Raw genomic sequence first — 21,117 nt, 5'->3', positions numbered from 1 at the left:
ACTAAAGAAACTTTCATTTGTCAGACTCTACTTCTTGTTGTAATTTTCCTACTTTTCGAAAACTGTAAAAGAAAATAAACTCTTCTTCTTATCTGTGTTCAAGAACCTCCGTTTTGGATTATAGATATGAATGATGACACTTAAGTACAACTTTTATAGTGGTCAAACTTAATAAATTCCACTTAAGACAAAGAAAAACAGTAAGTGTTAATTTGTCTTGAACTTACTGAAGTATGTAAATTCCGTTTGCGTAAAACAGTTGTTAACATATGCAATTAATTGCGTGGGCGTTACTCCTTGTTACAACAATGCCCCTAGCATTTGTCTTAAATCTTGTATTGAATACCTAAAACACCCTTCTCTTCTCCCATAAACCACAACATTACCCTTAATCATCATATAAAACGTCTTGTCCCTCTTCCATAGATTTCCACAGAAACCAAACCAAGAGCCGGAAATCAAAAACAGTAATAAAAGATCAACTGCAAGAAAATGGCTCTTCCTCTCGAGCTCGAAAGCCTCACTGAAGCCATCTCAGCTGGTAATTGTAATATTTAATTCTTGATTTTATTATGGTTCTTGGAAGATACAAAGAATGATTTGGATTTGAGATTGAAAATCTAAAAAATGTATGTTTGTTGTTTATAGGGATGGGAATGGGAGTTGATGAGAATGCATTGATAAGCACACTGGGGAAATCGCAAAAGGAACATAGAAAATTGTTTAGGAAAGCAAGCAAAAGTTTCTTTGTTGAAGATGAGGAAAGAGCTTTTGAGAAATGTCATGATCACTTCGTCAGACACCTCAAGCTTGAGTTCTCCCGCTTCAATGTCAGTTCTTTTCTTCCATTAATCTTCTTTCCATTTTTAACATTTTCTAAATGTTTTTACCAAATAAAAAATCTTTATTTTGGGGTCAAACCTAATAATAAATGGAACCATTCTTGTTTTTACCTAATAAAAGTATAAACCCAACCATATGTTACAATTTAATACAAAAAACTAAAACAATTCTAAAATTGCTTAATTTGGTTAATGTAATTAATACAGAAACTATATAACAAAAATAATTATTACAGCTGGTTTATTTTTTCTTTATGAATTAGTATTTATAAAGGATCTCAAACATTTCTTTAAAAATAAACCAATAATTTACTGCTCAAAAAATCACAGAAGATGATACGATGGAAATGATGAAGTTTTTCATTCATAACTAATTGGTCAATGAGTAGATAAAATTCACATTCTATTTCAAAAATAGTTGACAATGAGTGAAAAAGTCACATTCTAGTATTGAAACGTATCTCCACTTCAGATATGGAATTTTAAGAACAATTTGGTGTGTGATGTGTAGACTGCGGTGGTGATGTGGGCAATGCATCCATGGGAGAGAGATGCAAGGTTGGTGAAGAAAGCTTTGAAGAAAGGAGAAGAAGCTTACAACCTCATCGTTGAGGTCTCATGCACACGCTCTGCTGAGGATCTCCTCGGTGCACGTAAAGCTTACCACTCTCTCTTCGACCAATCAATGGAAGAAGACATTGCCTCTCACGTCCACGGTCCTCAGCGCAAGGTCAATATTTTTATATACTCTAGTGTGTTGGTCTCTTTCAAACTTCTTTTATCTCACTCATTGTCTCTGTTTTTTGTGCAGTTGCTTGTGGGGCTCGTGAGTGCTTATAGATACGAAGGAAATAAGGTGAAGGATGATTCTGCCAAATCCGATGCTAAGATTCTAGCCGAAGCAGTGGCTTCTTCAGGCGAAGAAGCCGTGGAGAAGGATGAGGTTGTTAGGATTTTGACCACAAGAAGCAAACTTCATCTCCAACATCTCTACAAACACTTTAACGAAATCAAAGGCTCTGATCTTCTTGGGGTAACATAAATATAACAACAACTCACTTCTTGTATATACTAATGTTTTGATATTCTCTAATGAAAATCTTGTGGTTTAATTTGGTCATTAGGGTGTATCTAAGTCTTCTCTTCTCAATGAAGCATTGATTTGTTTGCTCAAACCGGCTCTGTATTTCAGCAAGGTATATATGAACCATATTCTTCATTGCGGTTGTTTTATAACGCCAATTTCTGCGTTTGTGTTTATGTTTTGTCGTGATTTGGTTTTAGATTTTGGATGCGTCTCTGAACAAAGACGCAGACAAGACTACCAAGAAATGGTTGACAAGAGTGTTCGTTACAAGAGCAGATCATAGTGATGAGATGAATGAGATCAAAGAAGAGTACAATAACCTTTATGGTGAGACTTTGGCTCAAAGAATCCAAGAGAAGATAAAAGGGAACTACAGAGATTTCTTGCTCACACTTCTCTCCAAATCCGATTGATTTCGTGTTGAGAAACCTATTACCAATACTTTTGGTTATTGAAGATTTATGATTTCCCTTTTTATGGTTTTATGTTTCTAATTCCTAAATTTGCGTTTTCTCTACCGTTTGGTAATAAAGACATGAAAATTTGATGAACTCGGTGAATCGAGAGTAAGAGTTTTGCGATTGTGACAATGAGTGATTAATACAAGGATTAAGCTCCAATAAAAAAATGTTGCATAAATCAGAAATGAAACTTGTAACTCTTCTTTTCTTTATGTGAAACTTGTAACTCTATTTGAAAGATTCTATGTGACCACTAAACCGAATTACGGATTCCAACCGAATTTCACCTCTAACTAAACCGGTTGAATGTTGATGAATTCCGGTTTGAAATTTCGGCAGTATGTGGGTGACACGTGGCGAAGAATAGTCCCCGAATCTTCCTCTGACGACCATTTGATACTTTTTTTTCTTCAGTTTGTTGGTTTTGTCCTCTTAACAAAATATTCTTCAAACTCTCTCTGTTGTTTGTTTGTTGACAAATCTCTCAAAACCATTTGTTTTGCAATCGCAGATCCGTTTTTCTTCGGGTCTCATCACAATGAATGGCTTCTCTGATCTTAATCCTTCTGAGAGGTACGCTTTGTCTGATCATCAATGATGCTTATAATAATCTCATTTATACATGATCTTGCCTCTATATATTTGTTCATCTTAGTAATCTTCGGTCTCAGCTTCCATTTTCGTCTCCCACTATGTTTCTAGGATTTTGTGTTACTTTTGTTAGAAAACTGCGATTTTTGTGCTAGTGTTTGTTTCTCCAAGATCAATGGAACTCGTTGCCTAAAATTCCTGATTATAGTTACATAAACATCAAATGGTTCTAATTGGTCTTTGATCTTAAACCCATTTGATTATGGTATCTAAAGTTTGATCCTTTTGATGCACTCTCATCGCAGTTTCTCGTGATTTTAATATTATTGAACTCTTTTGATTTGTGGTGAAGCAAACCTTCTCTGTCACAACTAGCTCCATTAGAAGCCATTCTGTTTGATGTTGATGGAACACTCTGTGACTCAGATCCCATCCACCTTATTGCCTTCCAAGAACTGCTTCAAGAGGTTCCTTGCTTTTTTTAATGTCATTATAACTTCCAAATTTACAACAAGACTTTAGAAAACTGTGAATAATATGCTATGGAACCTTGCTATTACTCAGTTTCAAGCTCTCGTGTCAATCAATTTTGTTTCTTTCTATCATTCGCAGATTGGTTTTAACAATGGTGTCCCAATCGATGAGAAATTCTTTGTTGAGAACATTGCTGGAAAACACAATTCTGAAATTGCTCTACTTCTGTTCCCTGATGATGTTTCAAGAGGGTTAAAATTCTGTGATGAAAAGGAAGCTCTTTACCGCAAGTAAGCTATTTTTCTGTGTTTCCTCCATTCTTTTAATGTCACAAACTCTTTTCAGGTCTGAGTTCATTTGGAGTAACTTTGTTTTGTTCTTTTTTCTTGATGATTAGAATTGTTGCAGAGAAGATAAAGCCACTTGATGGGCTTATAAAACTGACCAAATGGATCGAAGATCGTGGATTGAAACGAGCTGCGGTAACAAACGCTCCAAAAGAAAACGCAGAGCTCATGATATCGAAACTTGGTCTGACTGATTTCTTTCAAGCAGTGATTCTTGGCTCTGAATGTGAATTTCCCAAACCACACCCTGGACCTTACTTGAAGGCTCTTGAAGTGCTTAACGTGTCAAAGGAGCACACGCTAGTTTTCGAAGACTCGATCTCTGGGATAAAAGCTGGAGTTGCAGCTGGAATGCCAGTGATTGGACTGACTACAGGGAATCCAGCAAGCCTGCTTATGCAAGCAAAACCCGCTTTTCTCATCGAGAACTATGCGGATCCAAAACTGTGGGCTGTGTTGGAAGAACTTGATAACAAGTCTTAAGTCTCACTTGTTTGGCTTATGGAAACCCACACATGCATGAGCAGCCTCTGAAGTTTACCTTATGTCTTAGATGATCATTGTTGAATAATTCATTGGGAGTTTATGACAATGGGAGCTTTCAAATATCTGATTATTTTGTATTGATACATGCACAATGCTAGATTTGTATCCAGGAGATAGTTGCATAAACCAATATACTATACCCTCGGATCTTAGCTTATTTTCATTGATATCTTGTTGTTTTGTGCTGTAAACATATCAGCTTTTGAATACATTTGGTCCATGGCGCAAAATAAGACTTTTTTTTTTTTTTTACCATACCTTAATTAGCAAAGTAACAAAATTGTTAGTTTTGAAAAATACTCTTAATTAAATAAAGGAAATAAACACTTGCCGACAGCCAAAAAAAAAAGGTTATGAACAAATTGAAAGTATTGTTTTCATCAAAGCCCAAATATGTAAAGCCCAAAAACGGAAAACATCTTTATTTCAACAATACATATATTAAGGCGTAGGAAAAACTAATAAGAGAGGAAAAGAGAAGAAGGAGCAAAAAGGTTTTGCCGAAGTTGAGAGATCAATCAAAGATTTGAAGTTCCGATGAATTCAGGAGGTGGAATCGTTGCTGCAGCAGCTCCTTCAAGCGGCGGTGGTAATGTTGAATGGCATGTCCGACCACCGAACCCTAAAAACCCAGTTGTCTTCTTCGACGTCTCTATTGGTGGTATCCCCGCCGGTCGTATCAAGATGGAGCTCTTCGCCGACATTGCTCCCAAAACCGCTGAAAACTTCAGGCAGTTCTGTACTGGTGAACTCAGGTACTCGATTCTGTTTCTTTTTAATGTTTACTCCATTCGATTCTCTATCTTCGTTCCTGCATCTTATTCGTTTGAGGTTGAATTTACGATTTAGTATTTGAAATTTAGCGTCTTCTCAAGAGGTTTTAGAGCTTTTTTTTTGGATTCATATAGTTTTGAGCTTGCTGCTTCGTTTATGCTTCAGTCTACAGATTGAATTGTTTATGCCTAACTATTGAACTTTGCTAGCTTAAGCGGATAGATACAATACAATGGTTTGGACTAATTGAGTATTTTTTGGTTCTTAATCTAATCTTCTTTCACGTTTTGGTTGCCTTTGGTGCAATTTCAGAAAAGCTGGAAAGCCGCTTGGTTACAAAGAATGTCAGTTTCACAGAGTCATCAAAGATTTTATGGTTCAAAGTGGTGATTTTCTTAAGGTCAGTACCCTTTACTTCTTATAAATCCTCACTTCTTGATTGCTTATGTTGGTTCTCAATTGGCACTGGCTTTTAGTTCTCTTGTTTGTGTGTTCTTGGTTCGTTACTTAAATCTCTTCTTACTGCATTATCTAATTTGTGCAGAATGATGGTAGTGGATGCATGTCAATCTACGGCCACAAGTTTGAGGATGAGAATTTTACTGCTAAACATACTGGACCAGGATTGCTCTCCATGGTATGTAATTTGCTTTATGAATCTGAGTTATAAATTTGTGTAACTTGAATCAGCCCCCTTGTGATTTTCTTTATCCATGAGTCTCTATTATTACTCATGACTTTGATCACTAATATTATGGTTCTCATTCTTTTGTTGTAGGCAAATAGTGGGCCAAACACAAATGGGTGCCAGGTAATTTCAGTCTCATTATATTTGTACTTCTGTAATGAGACAAATTGACACAAAAATGTAGATAACGAAAGCATTGAGCATTTGATGCCTTCAGGTTATCATTTAGGCTATAATTATTAATCGCCTTTGCTTTTTGCATTGCAGTTCTTCATCACTTGTGCAAAATGCGATTGGCTTGACAACAAGCATGTTGTCTTTGGGGTACGTTCTCTTTAAGCTATTTAATTTTCTTATGCATATGACCGGTAATAGTATTGATATATGACTCATTGCAATTTCTTCTTTTGATTTTGATGTACAGAGAGTGCTTGGAGATGGTTTGTTGGTTATGCGGAAGATTGAGAACGTGGCTATTGGACCCAATAACCGGCCTAAACTTGCGGTTGTAATTACTGAGTGTGGGGAGATGTGAAATGTTTTCGAATGTTATGAGAGCCCATAGCTTATTAGTTTTAAACTTAGGCATTGTGACAGAAGCCAAATCCCATTGTGGGTTATCTAAAATGTCAACTTCTTACGGCTTACAAATACTACAGTTGAGGCTATCTATGGCCGTTATGATTGTATTTTAACAAAAGCTATTTGTCAGATCATGTTACTTTCATTTTTAAAGCAGCAATAACTTGATGGTCTAATGACTGAAGCAAAGCCTCTAAGGCTCTAGTAATGTGACTGGAGCAAAGCCTCTAAGGCTCTAGTAATGTGACTGGATATCAATACCTGTGAGTGAAATGAGCCACTTTATATTAATATCTGTAGAACTTCATTAGCAATGGAAGCATAATCCCAAAAAGAAACACATTAGAAGTCTCAGCTCATTAACATGTAAATGTAGCTTATGTAAAGATTCTAAACCGTCAAAACCTTCCTTTTTTGATTTATCTATCATCAATCGTCTTTCTGAAGAGCAACATAGTTCAATGGTATCACCGCATTGCCTCTATAATCTTTGCCACCAGAAGTAACAGAACGTCCAGGTGTATTTCCAATGCGCCGACCAATGGGAGTTTTAGTCACATTGTCTGTGTTAAGACTCTGTCCCAATGGCTTCTTCTTTGCAGACTTGGAACCATACTTTGCTTCTTTCTCTGTAGCAAGCTGACCTTGTAGTCGTTTCTGCTCCTGTTTATGCAAAAGAGGGGAATTTTTTTTGTTTTGTTAGAGCTCAACAACACACTGATCGTCTACAAATGTATGTTTCTCTGTTTTCTAAGACATACTCGGAATTGACGCTTTTCCTCTTCTCTTTGAGCACGGATAACAATGTCATCTTCTAGTGTTTGTAATAACGGTTGCTGGAATACAAGGCATAAATCATATACGTAGAACATAAAAGAGGATTAAGTAAATGCATAGTTAGAATTACCTTATCGCATAAGAAGGGGACCCCTCTTTCTTTCTCCCAGGCCTTCACTTTCGTGGTCAGAACATCCACCATTGCTTAGAAAAGAGAACACAAGAGAGTTAAATCATCATAAGGCTGATCAGTTTTCCAACATATATTGCATAAAGATCAACTAAGTTTTCAGGATGATTAAGCATCACAAAAATGTCTCAATAAACTTCACTAGATTTGGATAAAGCACAGCTAGCTACTACATTCACATTCTATTTACTCGAACAAGTGCAAAGAAAAACATCATAAATTCTCAACAACTTACAATGAGTGGTCGAGTTTTCGCAGTAATCAATGATCGAGTTAGAGAATTTGAACAACTGTTTAGGCGAAAAAAGAAGAGCCCAAAATTTCTTGTTGAACTGCTTAAAAACTAGGTTTGCATATCAAGAGAAATAGAAATCTTGGCTTATAAAGGAACGTGGATTATTGAAACTAATCTAAAGGAGTATCAATTACCGAGTATAGTTTCCAGACAGCATCATTGTGAAATCAGACTCACTTGCATTAACCAAGTAATGCAACTAAAGACTCACCAGGAATTTTGCTGATAAGGCTCCTAGCTTTTTCTGCCCGTTTTAGATTTTTGTGTGCTCCTCTCACAGCACTGAAGCGATTTTCATCCTGATAAGAAACATAATTGAAGAGACAATTAAGAATACATACAAAAAAGCTAGTCTGTAGGAAGTTCACAAAAAAAATGATACTCTCTAACATTAAAGCCATAAGAAAGTAGACACGCTTAAAAGAAAAAGTGTTCTCTAATAGTTATAGACTGTGGTTAACCTTAGACTTAGACAACTCTATATTTTTATCAGATCAATTGGTCACAAGTAGTCTTCTCTTGACCTATCTTCAGAAAAGACAACTCTATATTTTATCAGGTAAACTGGTATTCACCTTTTCATAATCATCAAGCCATGTTTCTTCCTCCTTTGCGTGTCTCCACTTATCAACTTTGTCCAATATTTCCTTTCTGCTTAAAGCTTCTTCTCTTGCCTTCTCGATCTGACCATCTATGCTTGCAAGAATATCAGACAGATCACCATCACCTGCGCATGAAAACGTGTTGATGACTGCACACGTGATGATAGGTCTCTTTTGAACCATATTTTAATCGCATCAGTAACTTAACAATATGTGAAACAGTGTAGATATGCCATGAAGCATCTTAGTTAAAAATCAAAAAGAAAAAACATTGAGGCAAACTTAACACATGAAATGAAATGGATATGAAATGCTACAGAATAGTCAAAGAGGGAAGTAACAACCAGCAACATTAGATAAGATAATCTTATTTGGTATGAGAAAGTCAATATCTTGAAGGAGAGGGAACCATTTTTAGGACAGAAGATGATTAATAAGGAATAGAAGGTAAGAGCAAAAATATGAATCTTTTATGCTTGAGCTTCAGACCTCCATTAAATTTACATAGATTTTCCATCATGCTCTTACTAAGGCGTACACACAGTATACGTTTGGAAGCCAAGGAAAAGCACAAAAGTACACTGCCAAACTGAACTACTAAATTAATTAATCGAACTACTCAAGAAGAATGTGTATCGTACCAGATTCAATGAGTTCGACAAGACTCTTTCTTGCAGCATCACTATTGATATCCATATGATTCCCTCTGCAGATCTCTTCTAGTTCACACTGCCTCTTAAACACCAATTCCTTCATTTTGCTGGACTTCAGGGAATTCAGTCTTCTCACTTCATCTTCGGCCTACGGCCAAAAGATTAGACTTAAGAAAACAACAGATGATGACTGAGACATATTAGGGTAGATGATAATGCTAGGTAACCAAAATAAAAACATGATGAAATACCTCTCGGATAATGTCTAGGCTGAGGCATCCTTTTTTCAAGGCATCATCAGGTAGACTAGAAAGTAAGCTGCTGCAATGGTCAAATCTTCTCCTCTCATCCATAGGTGTTTCCATTAGGTTCCACAGCTCTTGCATGCTTCTTCCCAAACCTTGTAGCTGAAATAAAAGAATCAAGGGATCAATCCGTCAAGCTAAGGTTTGCTTTCTTGGAGTTGATGAATTCATTTCCGTGAGAAATAGTGCCAGGTTAAATAGTAGGCTACCAATAAAAACTGCATTTTCTAATTGAATGCTACTGTGCTCATTGCTCAAGTGCAGTGGTAACTGGTAAGACATGAGAAACCACATAATATATGTATATATACACTTCAGAAGTGTTATTTTTTTATCACCTTAAGCAGCCTCTCATGTTTCTCCGCCTTCAGAGACTTTACAAGTTCTGTGAACCTAGCAAGAGTATCATTACTAATGCTTTTCGAATGAGTCTTTGAAAACTCAGTCAAGCTGCTATGGACACTATTCAGGGCCTTGGAGAAATCAAAAGACAGAATCTCTGACAGCTCATGGACAGCACTGATATAAGAGTTTACTTTCTGCAGTCGAACAGCCTGAAATTGAAATAAAGATGATAAGCAAATAACTACAAACATTTTAAAACAATCACTTCGACGTGTGTGTGTGTGTAAGAACACCTTTTCATTTCGAAGATCCTGCAGATCTGCTCTAAGTTCATCCAACTTTCTTTGTGTCAAGTCACTTTCATCAACTTCTGAACCAGAACTAACAGTATAATCATTCCCTGCTATGTTAGACGTGATCTCTGCTATTTGATTCAGTGTCTCAGAGAGCTCTTTCCTTCTTCGATCCTTTTTCATCAGTAGATCTTCCAGTACAGGCTTTACACTGGAAATCTGCTCCTTCAAAGAGCCTTCTTTCTTCTCAAACAAAAACAATAACATATATCAGACATTATATAATACTCTCTATGAGACAAACATGTAGTATTGCTAAGAGTATCTTACCTTGGCAAACGAAACTTTTTCACCAAGCGCAGACATGAGGCTGGCAATCTCAGCTTCAGCTTGAGCTAATGATCGCTGTAACTCAGCTCTGAACTTACGAGTTTTCTCAACCTTCTTATTGTATATATCCAGACATTCCTGCTCAAGTTCTAGCAGCATCTTATCTCTTTCATTGTAACTTTCACCAATCTCATCCCATATCATCTACATCCGAATAAAACCAGTGGTAAACATCACCAGCTCAAGTTTTTCCTCAATTGACACAGAACAAGACATTATCATTAGTAGTATCCTAATCCTGATTTCGATTATTGCTCATACTAAAACCATCCCAAGAAAAAGTAGAGTACACGTCTTTCACAGGAAAACCTAAAACTGTAAGCAAATGTAACAGCGGAGGCATAACTCAAAATGGCCTGAAATCGAATCTAACTGACAGTGATCAGAAGCATAAACCCTATAAAATCAAAATTCGAAATTCAATTGCGTTACCCAACGAATCAATGAATCACCGGAAACTCAAACCAAAAGAGATAGATGTAATCGCAATCTCCCGCAGTCAAAATTTCGAAACAATCTGGAGAATGTGAAGAAGCTACGGAGAGAAAAAAAAAAAAAAAAGAAGAAGCGAGGAATCTAAGAACCTGCAACTCTTCAAGAAGGGAAGTGCAAGTAGTGGTTGAAGACGGAGACATTTTGTTCACGCCGCCGGCGAGTAGTGAAAATGACGTTGCTCAGAAACCCTAGAAGGCTTATCTGGTTACAGCGTGAAGATCCCGAGAGATATTGTTTTGAAGGACGAGAGCAAATGTCGATTTTGGAAAGAATGTGTTTTTGGCGGTAAACTATAAAAAAAATTAGTATCCCTCTCGAATTTCGTGCCCGGGGAAGTCCGAATGTTTTTTTTTTTTGCCATTTTCTTTGTTGAAATTCTAGAGAGGTTACAAAAATACCAATATTCTAGAGAATAATCAAACTTGATTTAGTAACCAAAAAAAAATGTATCTATTTATGTTGAATAAATAAAAATTCTTATTTAAAATTTTCCTTTGCTTTGCATTTGACTATATGTAAAAATTGTTATTATTATTTTATATTTGGTTGTATATTGCATTTTATTTTTTATGTAAAGTAAACCGTCTAAACAAAATTAGACGATTACTAACCTAGTTTTTAGGAAAGATAAATTATCTTTTTAACAAATACTATAACCATATATGTTTTGATAAATATGTTTATATCTTGTCTTTTTTTTTCGGTAAGACCAAAATTCTTGTCTTATAAAATTAGTTTATATCGAATAATTTAATTTTTCTATTATGTAGTAATGACAAAATAAGTTAAATAGATTATATATTGAATCGATAACTTTTAATCTTTTTTACTTTTGAAAAAAAAAAATCTTTTGTGAATCTAGCTAGGGCGACGTATATATATGGAGAAAAACAAAAACTAGCTGCGGCCGTAACTAAGCTCAAATAGTTTAGTTAACAAGTCTTTGAGAAAAAGACACACCAACCAAAAAAATTGTCACTATACTCAAAATCAAACAACAAAGCTTTCTAATTAAACAAAACGTAGACACTTCATCTTCCTCTCTCTCCTGCGCTTTTCTTTACTCAGGTTTTCTCCGCTCTCTTCTTCATACTCAGAATTGATTCCTTATCTCTTTTGGTTTCAATTCTTCTTACAGATCGATCCATAACCTTTTAGATTCCATAGCTTTTAATTGATTTCCCTCATACAAAACAGATCAATTTCATCGTCGACCATCACTTTTAAATTTTCAATTTTTTAATACTGCTATTGCTAATTTGTGCAATTTGGTATTTGATTTGTGAGTTGCTTTTGATAGTTAGCTCTGGGTAGTGTTTAAAAATTGGTATCTTTAAGCATAATAAGATTTTGGTTATTTCAGGTTCACATTACTTGCTGATTTGGATTTTTTTCATCTGCGGTTTTCTCTTCCAAGCAACAATGGTGTCGGCGAACAGAGAAATGGCTGTTTACTGTTTCGACACTTTGGTCTCTCACTACAACAATGAAGAGACTCCACCACCTGCCTTTGAAGAGGCCAATCAGTAAGTTTTTTTCCTTGCTTGTGTTATGACATGCAAGTTTGAATCTTTCTCAAAGTATGCATTTTTTTGTAATTCTCTTTGTTTGGAATTTGGATAGAGTACTATTGAACGGACGATCTGTTCTTAAATACAAAATCAAATTCTTTTTATGGTCCCAAGTTGTTCTTGATACTGTTATGAGTAGTCACTTTGAGTATGTGAAACTGTCTGTGATGAGGATATTCTTTCACAATCTAATATTCAGAGACTGTGATCAGCAGATCCTTGCAAACATTGCATGCCTTATCGTTGTGATGCTAGAAACTAACCATTTTTTGTTTTCTGGGTATTTTGTGTTGAATGTTTATGGATGGGTGATATAATCTGAAGCGCATACTTTTTGTGTCCATTCTTACTGATGGTCCAGTCTTTTTGCTTTTTGTGTAGTCCATTGTTTGTTACCTGGAAGAAAATAGTGAATGGTGGAGAGCCTCGGTTGCGTGGATGTATTGGTACACTGGAAGCACGCCGCTTGATCAGTGGCTTCAAGGATTATGCCTTGACAAGGTACGTACTCGTCCTCATTCAGTTTTTTTTTTCTGATTCTCATATTATTTTCTTGGCCATATTCATGATGTGCTTTTCGTCTGCTTTGCTTTTTTTTCATGGTTGAAATTGTTCTGCCTCAACTTTGCTTATCATATATCTGTGTTCTTAAGTCTTAGATAGTATCTCTTAACAACTTTGTTGAATTTTTCTTTTGTCTGTCTGCTTTACTTCTCTTCTTTCTCATTTTTCTCTTGTTGTAATGTACTTGTGTTGCTTGATACTAAGAGCGGTTTAAGATAGACTACAAATTGATAACCATAAGGTGACAAACAACAAACTAATGGATAAGTACACATGTACAGATATACTTTTACATATGTAAATAGGCAGTTCTTTGTCTAATTTATCAAACAGACATAAATGGCATTCCCCTATTGTTTTGAGCTAACAGATTTCATATCAAGTATCAAAATTTTCAGCTGTTTTTGTACTGTGTTTGGTGTGTAATTTATATTTTTGTTGCAACCCATCTGCTGCAGTTGATTAAAATTTTTTGCTGTATCTTTTTCGAAACTTTGTGTATATCGATAGCATGAATAGCAATAGTATTACAGTGAAAGCTAATCAGGCTTCAACCTCTGTAAAGGAACTGAGTAATTCAGTTTTAGAGATTTTAGGCTTGACACCACAAATGAAGCACATATATGTAGGTGTTTATTGTGCAGAGAGAGCCTCTATTCATTAGCATTTCCCATAGCTTATCTGCCTTTTATGTCATGTGGTTGGTCGTAAATGCTTGTGATATCTTTCTTTTGTTGTCAGTTTTAAACGACATTAGTTTTCTTATATAATATTGCAGTGCCTTGAGGGATCGCAGGTTCCCACCTATACAGGCCAAAGAATTGCCATCTCTGCAGTGTACGGTGTCTGTCTTGACTGATTATGAAGATGCAGAAGATTACCTTGATTGGGAGGTATATTCTCTTCACTCTTTTCTTACAATATGTCAATCTCACGAATTAAGAATATAGTTGCCAAGAAGGAATGCATACTATTCAATGTACACAGCCAATAAACTTTCCGTTGTCCTTTCCCTCATATCATTTTCCCGCTTAGTTAACTGCTCTGCCTTGCTCATGACATTGTAGTTTGTCGAATTCTTCTTGTTTGTAGTTTGTCTTATACATTGTCCCGTTGGTGATATTTTGTTTTGTGATTTCACTCTAAAGGTTGGTAAGCATGGTATAATCATTGAGTTTACTGAACCTGAGACTAATACAAAGCGAAGCGCCACATATTTGCCTGAGGTGCCAGCTCATGAAGGTACCATTTCAATACAATAATTCAAGTACGTGTTGTTGCTATTGGTATTGTTGATACAACGATTACTTTTTTTATCCCCAGGCTGGACAAAGATAGAGGCAATCGATTCGCTGGTGCGTAAAGCAGGATACAATGGTGTAATAACAGAAGCAGTGCGTAGGCGAATCAATCTAACGCGTTACCAGAGTACATTATTCAGCATGCATTATAGCGAATACCTTTCATATGTGAAGGCGACCAGGGGCGTTGTTGGCCCGGTTATTAATGGGATCAACAAGCACGCCTTTGCCTGATTTGCACCTGCAAATGGATGCCATTGATTATGTTTGGCTACCTCCTAATTTATCCTCTGTCTTGTTGTCTGGCTCTCATAAAAGAAACGAGACTTCGAACTTGGCTGTTTCACTATTGTAACATTAATTAAATCACTTTCATCCCTTCTCTCTTTGTTCCTCACTTCCTCTTAATTAGACTCGATGTTAAAATCGTATCAGGTAAACTTGAACTTAGTGTTGACAATGTCCAAATTGACCAACCGTTTATCAACCTCATACTACAGTAACACCAAGTCAACTGTTTTTGTTAAAAGTCAACTCAAAGTTGGAGGTTACTTATGGTTAATTTAAGAGTACACGCTTATTTCGTAAGAATATTTTAAAAGTTGGAGGTTATTTATGGTTAATTTAAGAGTACACGCTTATTTCGTAAGAATATTTTAAAAGTTGGAGGTTATTTATGGTTAATTTAAGAGTACACGCTTATTTCGTAAGAATATTTAAAAGTTGGGGGTGTTTATTTTGATTTTTTCGCATATTAAAAAATTAAGAATCATGAATCGCTTACGCATGTGCAGTTTGGACGCAACTGAATCGTACCAATGAGATCATCCTCCTTATTTTAATCTCCCACCTGATTTGAGCTGTTTCTTTCTCTTTCGAACTCTCCGTCACTTCCATTTCATTTCTATTTGAATCTTCTCAAAGCTACACAGATCTCTGAAATCGAAAAAGCTTGAGCTGTGTTAATGGCGGAGGAGAAATGGGTGGTGATGGTGACGGCGCAGACTCCAACGAATATCGCCGTGATTAAGTATTGGGGAAAGAGAGATGAGGTTCGGATTCTTCCCATTAATGATAGCATTAGCGTCACGCTTGATCCTGATCACCTCTGTACTCTCACCACCGTCGCTGTTAGTCCTTCCTTTGATCGAGATCGAATGTGGCTCAATGGCAAGGTACTACTTGCTCTTCATTTTCTCATAAGCTTAGATTCATATAAATTGAATTGTGAAATGAACTTGGATTAGGTAATGTATTGTTGTGATTTATAAGCATTTGAGTATTGTTGGTTTTTGTTGATGTTGTTTTTTTCCGGTTTCATGCTAGTATAGGAAATCTCGCTTTCTGGAAGTAGGTACCAGAATTGCTTGAGGGAAATTCGAAGTCGTGCTGATGATGTAGAAGATAAAGAAAAGGGTATCAAGATTGCGAAGAAAGATTGGGAGAAGCTGCATCTGCACATTGCTTCTCATAACAACTTCCCTACTGCTGCTGGCTTAGCATCTTCTGCTGCTGGTTTTGCTTGCTTAGGTACTCTGATTTTTTCTCTACGTTTCCTTGTGGGTGTTGGTTTCTTAGCATAAAACACGAAAATTCCGCCATTTTTGGACTCTTTCTTTTTTTGTCATTGTTAAAGTGAAGGAACCTCATTGTATGTTTATGGATACTTGAAGATTGCTTTAAGCTAGGATGAGATAGTACAATCATGAAAATGTAGGTGCTTTTTGTTTGTTGGATTTATGAACTTTATTACAGTGTCCGATTGATCTTTTTTAGCATAGATTCTCTGGATAATACACGATCAAATGGTAACATGGCTTTCTTCTCTTTATTCCTCATCTTCCTTCTAGATCTGTATCTTTTCTGCATAATGTAGCTTAGAATTGCTCAACTTTAATGACATTGATCCTGTCTCTTTCCTCCAGTGAATGATTTTCTAGATTCCCTAAGTCGATCTATCTTTTGGAATGGAAATTGCTCAATGTAGTAGTATATAACGCTTGCTTTTGGGTACAGTTTTTGCTCTTGCCAAGTTGATGAATGTAAATGAAGATCCAAGCCAACTTTCTGCTATAGCAAGGTATAACTTACCTTACCTGACTCGCATTTTCACCCTTAATGATCTTTTTTGTATCTTCCATGTTAACTGTACGAGTTACTATTATCCTTGTTTTACAGTGACTGTTAAATATCATCTGTTGTTATTTTTTAAGTTGTGATTTTAATTGAATCATGTATAGTTCGACGTTCCTCTAGAAAATAAGTGGTACCAGTATATATGATTATAACTTATATTGTCATTTCTCCATGTAGGCAAGGTTCAGGAAGTGCTTGCCGTAGTTTATTTGGGGGATTTGTCAAGTGGAATATGGGAAACAAAGAAGATGGAAGTGACAGTGTTGCAGTTCAACTGGTAGATGATAAGCACTGGGATGATCTTGTTATCATTATTGCTGTGGTATGAATCTTAAATACCTTTAATCTAGTGCATTTTTAAATTCATGCGCAGTATCGATCCTATTCTTCATCTTCTATATTATGTCAGTCTCTAATTAACTTTTTGTTACACTTCCTTGTCTAATGATATGAATGAAGGTGAGCTATACGAAGAAGTACATTTCTGCTGCTTTTCTTGAATAAGAAGATCTTAACTCTGTGATAATTCTATGTTTTCTTATCATTTCCATCATAGCCTGCAAAAGCTTCTTCGTTCAGTTGTTTTTTTTGTCCATCTTTTTCATCTCATACAGCTTGTGTTACATGCAGGTTAGTTCACGACAGAAGGAAACAAGCAGCACCTCGGGAATGCGTGAGAGTGTTGAGACAAGTTTGCTTTTACAGCATAGAGCAAAGGTATGTTCTCTTTTTGATGATTGATAACAGTCTGTATCACCTAAAATTACCTTTGTTGGGTTCCTAAACAAAGTATATGAATTGTTTTGGTTGTGCTTGCTTAACTTCAAAAATGAAAATAGCCCCCTTAACTTCGTGCTCTAAATTCTCCTTAGGAAGTTGTCCCAGTACGGATTTTGCAAATGGAAGAAGCTATAAAGAATCGAGATTTCACATCTTTTACAAAATTGACGTGTTCAGACAGTAATCAGTTTCATGCTGTTTGTATGGATACATCTCCACCCATATTCTACATGAATGACACCTCCCACAGGTATCTTTTTCTCTTATTTTGTTTCATTTGGCAGTCATTTGCAGCTTTTAGCTATCAGTGATGTGGTATTGATCGCAATCCACTAACTAATGATGCCAGGATAATCAGCTTAGTTGAAAAGTGGAACCGTTCTGCCGGTACACCAGAGGTATGTATGCTTGCTTACTCCATAGCTCAAAAGCAAGTATTGAATTTCATATAGGTTTCGAGATTATGACGTTGGACAAGTCTTCTGATCTTAATCTCGTTGTCCTGGACAGATTGCTTATACATTTGATGCTGGCCCAAATGCAGTCATGATTGCAAGAAACAGGAAAGTAGCAGTTGAATTGCTGCAGGGGCTGCTCTACTGCTTCCCTCCTAAGCCTGACACAGACATGAAGAGGTGAGATAGGAATTGTTATTGATCTGATTGATTGATTTAATTCCTGACTAATAAAAATGGTGTTTTGGTACTTTGTATAGTTACGTACTGGGGGATACATCGATAGTAAAAGAGGCAGGCTTGGAAGGAGAGCTTCCACAAGGAATTAAAGACAAAATTGGAAGTCAGGATCAAAAAGGTGAAGTGAGTTATTTTATATGCAGCAGACCTGGAAGAGGTCCTGTGGTGCTTCAAGACCAAACTCAAGCTCTTCTCCATCCTCAAACTGGCCTCCCCAAATAACCATTTCTATGTCTTGTTGTTACTTCAACTCTGAGATTTGCAACAGCTTCATCTTTTGCTTTGCCAGCTCCAACTCTTGTCCTAAGAGAGCACTCTTCTGAATCTTTTCCCAATTATTTGTGTTTACGTACAATTCTTCTGCATCGGGTGCAAAAAACAAAACAATCAATATTGCAAACGAATAAGATCTTGATGCTAAATCTGAGTGTATCATTCAAATCCAGAACAAGAAGAAGTTGTTGTACTGTAGTCCATATCGTATAAAAACACTAACCATACAAGATCTCGAAACCAAATCATGTGTTGCTGCTTTCACTTGTGACTCCATCGGAATTCCTGTTTCTTATTTCCCTAGTTTAATCTCTATTCACTGAATTTGATTATTGTCTATGCACCATGTAGTATTTAATTTGATTCCTCCATCAACTGTTTGTTTTTAGTCCAAGTTTGCAACTCTTCAATATATGGTTATTATGGTCTTGTGTGACACGAATTATGAATAAGTTAACTTTGTGCAAGGGAGAAAGTGTGGTTTTTTTTTTATTGGTTGTGTTGTAGGCTGCTGTAGTAATCCTTTGTTATAGTAATCATATGACTTCCCACGGCGATAAAAACAAGTAAACTTGGTGATGGAGCCAGATCTATGCTGTAGCTATTATTATTACAACGATAAATCTTCTGCTATGCCCAAAGCAGTGTCACAACGATAAATAGCATCAAAGCCATACCAAGACATATCCCAACCAGTGCGCCAAAAGCCTGTCAAAAGCAATGCATCCAGAATTTAATTACTCTTTCATCACCATCATCAACTATCTACATATGTATTACTCAAGAGTAATTTAGGTGCCTCACTTTTCCCTGACTTTCAAAGTTGCATTTTACTGTAAACCACGACAATCCTCTATCAACAATAGGTGCAAGTGCGACTGCCCTGCATCCATCAACATTCTTCATGGGTAACAACATCACAACAAGATAAGGTCGGCAATAACAATCAAAACTACAAATGCAAGTGCAAGTGCGACTGTCCTGCATCCATCTACTATGCTATAACTGGTTTTGAACTACTTTCTCTAGCAAAATAGTTAGCTACTACTAATACATTATGACCACTTCTCCTAGCATTACCTTGTCACCTAAGAACTTAACATGTTCTCTACACGTAAACGAGAACAAACTTATAGTTGATACATTGTTATGAATTGTTCATTTTGACTGAATATGAAAGGATTTGCATTGTCTACTAGGCGCCAAAGGATCAAACTGAAACAATTACTTCTCTCTTCTAGACCTACACATGAAAAGGTTGAAGTACTTGGCACTTTTTCAGGACCTACTAATACAAATATTTTACATTTATGAACTTTGCATATCATATGATTTTCTGATTATTGATGCTCAAACAATAATGCCATAGTCTGCACATCTATCATGATGAGACAATATGAAAGATTCGGAGTGCATCATCATGATCTGGCAGGAAGCAGTTAAACAGCTTCCTCCATGAAACTATAATGAGAGCACACTGATGTTCTTAAGCTATAGAGAACTAACTGAGTAAGAAACTTATATTCGCTACTTACCCTCCGATTCTGATGAGCTTAGTAACTTGGCTTCCAGCCCAGACCATGGCCATCACTTTAAGAAATCTGTATGCTACACGAATCTATCACGTCCCTTTAACTCTAAGAAATACTGAAAAATATTCCATACCTCTCAGCCGCAGCAAGATAACCCATTTTTCCCGGTGCTGGAGCCACATAAAACCTATATACAACAATATAGATAATCGTCATTGTTCTGGCTCAAGTATGTTATGATGGAGAACAATGTTCTTGTAGCTTTACACAGAGCATATACGGTCAAAATTCGATTCTACTCACCAGACCAAGAGGAAAGCTGTGGAGTAATAGACTGTATTAAGTAACCCATAGGATAATATTCCAGAGAGTCCATATCTCTTCAACTTCTTGAGAAGCCTACAATTTTGGTAGCATATCAAGGCAGGCAAATTTATGAAAAGGAAAGCATATTGTTAATGTTAAAATCATATTGATTCCCCAAATCCTTCCAGAAATACAATGTGAACCGAAAGCATCTTAGCTAATATTTGGACAGAACCATATCCGAAATACAAATGACATTGTCATAATTACCAAAGAAGTGGAAAAATAAGTAGCTAAGGCAAATATTTGAACCAAAACATTCCACACATAAACAAGAGGCAGAAAACATGTTTGAAATTGAGTATTGAAAGAAGAGATAACATAATCGGTGATATTGGTTCCTCTTGATTCTTAAACAAAACGTAAGAAACAAACAACTAGTAAACTCCATATTCAAACTCACAAGCACCAGCATAGAGTCATAGAAAAAATCTACCAAAAGAAAGATTTAGTATATCACATACTCTTCCGAAACAAACGGGTTTTTCTTGCTTATCCTATTCTTATCCAACATTTCTCCTAGAAAGAAGAGAACACAGTGTGAAATCTCAAGTTAAGGAATGAATGTGTCAACTAGAGGACTAAAGAAGTTGAAATAGGTATACCTTCATCACAGGAACGCTCTGCCTCTGCATCAGATTTGTTGGAAACCTAAGAATTGATGTGAAAGACAAGTACAGATAAAGAGGTAAGAGCACATTTCTAATTCAAAACAAACTGATCACAGGACCAATTCTCAATCAAAGCAACCATTAAGAGGAGAAAAAAGACCAACATTGTGACTCAAGGAGGTAACAAGTCGGTGACTTTGGTTGAATACGGAGAAGTGATGTGGTAGCAGAGATTGAGTGCGCTTGCCATTGGCGAGGACGCTAAAAGTACGGAGAGAACACTTCTGAAAAGTGGAAACAGAGCAGCAAGATTAGTAATTCAGCTCAAACATCAGGGGTTCGTGAGAGCAAGAGAAAATAAGAGTACCGGCGGGAGAGGAAGACTAAAACGGTGGACGCCGGCGACACTCATCAGTCCGGCGGTGATAATTCAATGTTAGGATGTCACAATTATCGCCGGAGTGGTTTTTAAACCGAAATTGAACCGGTTTAATTTAATTTGACAAAATTTAAAAAGTAAAAAATATTAAATCTTTAAACCGCAATTGAAC

At 36.3% G+C, this 21,117-nt stretch overlaps 7 protein-coding genes across 14 annotated transcripts; 5 read left to right on the top strand and 2 right to left on the bottom strand.

Annotated features, from left to right (window-relative positions):
* The first annotated feature begins 91 nt into the window (after positions 1-91).
* ANNAT4 (annexin 4) lies at positions 92-2,659 on the top strand. Of its 2 annotated transcripts, NM_129432.3 has the most exons (6): positions 347-541; positions 649-830; positions 1,354-1,572; positions 1,654-1,875; positions 1,967-2,038; positions 2,127-2,659. In NM_129432.3, exons 1-6 carry the CDS (start codon positions 493-495, stop codon positions 2,340-2,342), a joined length of 960 nt encoding a protein of 319 aa, NP_181409.1. In that variant the 5' UTR covers positions 347-492; the 3' UTR covers positions 2,343-2,659. The 2 variants fall into 2 exon arrangements, with proteins under 2 accessions (NP_001324877.1, NP_181409.1); NM_001336725.1 differs by having other exon boundaries at positions 92-830.
* Positions 2,660-2,740: 81 nt separating this feature from the next.
* Positions 2,741-4,598, top strand: AT2G38740 (Haloacid dehalogenase-like hydrolase (HAD) superfamily protein). Its single transcript, NM_129431.2, has 4 exons — positions 2,741-2,963; positions 3,334-3,448; positions 3,594-3,745; positions 3,853-4,598. The coding sequence occupies exons 1-4, from the start codon at positions 2,929-2,931 to the stop codon at positions 4,283-4,285; spliced, it is 735 nt and encodes a 244-aa protein (NP_565895.1). The 5' UTR covers positions 2,741-2,928; the 3' UTR covers positions 4,286-4,598.
* Positions 4,599-4,751: 153 nt separating this feature from the next.
* Positions 4,752-6,599, top strand: AT2G38730 (Cyclophilin-like peptidyl-prolyl cis-trans isomerase family protein). Its single transcript, NM_129430.4, has 6 exons — positions 4,752-5,103; positions 5,435-5,522; positions 5,667-5,759; positions 5,901-5,933; positions 6,078-6,134; positions 6,235-6,599. Exons 1-6 carry the CDS (start codon positions 4,886-4,888, stop codon positions 6,343-6,345), a joined length of 600 nt encoding a protein of 199 aa, NP_181407.1. The 5' UTR covers positions 4,752-4,885; the 3' UTR covers positions 6,346-6,599.
* A 222-nt stretch (positions 6,600-6,821) lies between these two features.
* On the bottom strand, positions 6,822-10,877 carry MAP65-5 (microtubule-associated protein 65-5; the record flags this gene model as incomplete). Its single annotated transcript, NM_001336724.1, has 11 exons — positions 6,822-7,055; positions 7,154-7,228; positions 7,300-7,373; positions 7,866-7,953; positions 8,230-8,381; positions 8,898-9,057; positions 9,161-9,316; positions 9,553-9,768; positions 9,853-10,095; positions 10,183-10,386; positions 10,827-10,877. The coding sequence occupies 11 exons, from the start codon at positions 10,875-10,877 to the stop codon at positions 6,822-6,824; spliced, it is 1,653 nt and encodes a 550-aa protein (NP_001318376.1).
* A 773-nt stretch (positions 10,878-11,650) lies between these two features.
* AT2G38710 (AMMECR1 family) lies at positions 11,651-14,665 on the top strand. 4 transcript variants are annotated; one of them, NM_129428.4, is made up of 6 exons: positions 11,651-11,805; positions 12,101-12,263; positions 12,690-12,809; positions 13,651-13,765; positions 14,021-14,114; positions 14,196-14,665. In NM_129428.4, exons 2-6 carry the CDS (start codon positions 12,160-12,162, stop codon positions 14,405-14,407), a joined length of 645 nt encoding a protein of 214 aa, NP_565894.1. In that variant the 5' UTR covers positions 11,651-11,805; positions 12,101-12,159; the 3' UTR covers positions 14,408-14,665. The 4 variants fall into 4 exon arrangements, with proteins under 4 accessions (NP_565894.1, NP_001325028.1, NP_001325027.1 ...); NM_001336723.1 differs by having other exon boundaries at positions 11,651-12,008; NM_001336722.1 differs by having other exon boundaries at positions 11,651-12,019.
* A 184-nt stretch (positions 14,666-14,849) lies between these two features.
* MVD1 (mevalonate diphosphate decarboxylase 1) lies at positions 14,850-18,421 on the top strand. The gene is made up of 9 exons (NM_129427.5): positions 14,850-15,348; positions 15,505-15,703; positions 16,190-16,253; positions 16,487-16,631; positions 16,940-17,026; positions 17,182-17,339; positions 17,439-17,487; positions 17,600-17,724; positions 17,805-18,421. The coding sequence occupies exons 1-9, from the start codon at positions 15,139-15,141 to the stop codon at positions 18,004-18,006; spliced, it is 1,239 nt and encodes a 412-aa protein (NP_181404.1). The 5' UTR covers positions 14,850-15,138; the 3' UTR covers positions 18,007-18,421.
* An 87-nt stretch (positions 18,422-18,508) lies between these two features.
* Positions 18,509-21,052, bottom strand: AT2G38695 (Gag-Pol polyprotein/retrotransposon; the record flags this gene model as incomplete). Of its 4 annotated transcripts, NM_001161091.1 has the most annotated exons (10): positions 18,521-18,765; positions 18,862-19,056; positions 19,138-19,165; positions 19,593-19,658; positions 19,723-19,776; positions 19,893-19,988; positions 20,420-20,474; positions 20,561-20,606; positions 20,731-20,850; positions 20,934-20,978. In NM_001161091.1, the coding sequence occupies 10 exons, from the start codon at positions 20,976-20,978 to the stop codon at positions 18,688-18,690; spliced, it is 783 nt and encodes a 260-aa protein (NP_001154563.1). In that variant the 3' UTR covers positions 18,521-18,687. The 4 variants fall into 4 exon arrangements, with proteins under 4 accessions (NP_001318375.1, NP_001154563.1, NP_973635.2 ...); NM_201906.3 differs by lacking the exon at positions 19,138-19,165 and having other exon boundaries at positions 18,862-18,940; positions 20,934-21,052; NM_001336720.1 differs by lacking the exon at positions 19,138-19,165 and having other exon boundaries at positions 18,509-18,765; positions 18,862-18,940; positions 19,593-19,776; positions 20,934-21,026.
* Positions 21,053-21,117: the final 65 nt, after the last annotated feature.

Source organism: Arabidopsis thaliana, chromosome 2, assembly GCF_000001735.4.
Source record: "Arabidopsis thaliana chromosome 2, partial sequence".
Classification (NCBI taxonomy): Eukaryota; Viridiplantae; Streptophyta; class Magnoliopsida; order Brassicales; family Brassicaceae; genus Arabidopsis; species Arabidopsis thaliana.
The sequence above is the reverse complement of the archived record's forward strand: the minus strand, read 5'-3'. Positions and strand labels throughout refer to the sequence as shown.

Excerpts from the sequence above, each read along its gene's own strand:
- ANNAT4 (NM_129432.3), top strand. The coding sequence starts at position 493 with ATGGCTCTTCCTCTCGAGCTCGAAAGCCTCACTGAAGCCATCTCAGCT. Across the intron at positions 1,573-1,653 it reads TCCACGGTCCTCAGCGCAAG|TTGCTTGTGGGGCTCGTGAG; the intron begins GTCAATATTTTT and ends TTTTTTGTGCAG. Across the intron at positions 1,876-1,966 it reads AAGGCTCTGATCTTCTTGGG|GGTGTATCTAAGTCTTCTCT; the intron begins GTAACATAAATA and ends TTTGGTCATTAG.
- AT2G38740 (NM_129431.2), top strand. The coding sequence starts at position 2,929 with ATGAATGGCTTCTCTGATCTTAATCCTTCTGAGAG. Across the intron at positions 2,964-3,333 it reads GATCTTAATCCTTCTGAGAG|CAAACCTTCTCTGTCACAAC; the intron begins GTACGCTTTGTC and ends TTTGTGGTGAAG. Across the intron at positions 3,746-3,852 it reads AAGGAAGCTCTTTACCGCAA|AATTGTTGCAGAGAAGATAA; the intron begins GTAAGCTATTTT and ends CTTGATGATTAG.
- AT2G38730 (NM_129430.4), top strand. The coding sequence starts at position 4,886 with ATGAATTCAGGAGGTGGAATCGTTGCTGCAGCAGCTCCTTCAAGCGGC. Across the intron at positions 5,523-5,666 it reads AAAGTGGTGATTTTCTTAAG|AATGATGGTAGTGGATGCAT; the intron begins GTCAGTACCCTT and ends TAATTTGTGCAG. Across the intron at positions 5,760-5,900 it reads GACCAGGATTGCTCTCCATG|GCAAATAGTGGGCCAAACAC; the intron begins GTATGTAATTTG and ends CTTTTGTTGTAG.
- AT2G38710 (NM_129428.4), top strand. The coding sequence starts at position 12,160 with ATGGTGTCGGCGAACAGAGAAATGGCTGTTTACTGTTTCGACACTTTG. Across the intron at positions 12,264-12,689 it reads GCCTTTGAAGAGGCCAATCA|TCCATTGTTTGTTACCTGGA; the intron begins GTAAGTTTTTTT and ends CTTTTTGTGTAG. Across the intron at positions 14,115-14,195 it reads TGAGGTGCCAGCTCATGAAG|GCTGGACAAAGATAGAGGCA; the intron begins GTACCATTTCAA and ends TTTTATCCCCAG.
- MVD1 (NM_129427.5), top strand. The coding sequence starts at position 15,139 with ATGGCGGAGGAGAAATGGGTGGTGATGGTGACGGCGCAGACTCCAACG. Across the intron at positions 16,632-16,939 it reads TTGTTATCATTATTGCTGTG|GTTAGTTCACGACAGAAGGA; the intron begins GTATGAATCTTA and ends TGTTACATGCAG. Across the intron at positions 17,488-17,599 it reads GTTCTGCCGGTACACCAGAG|ATTGCTTATACATTTGATGC; the intron begins GTATGTATGCTT and ends TGTCCTGGACAG.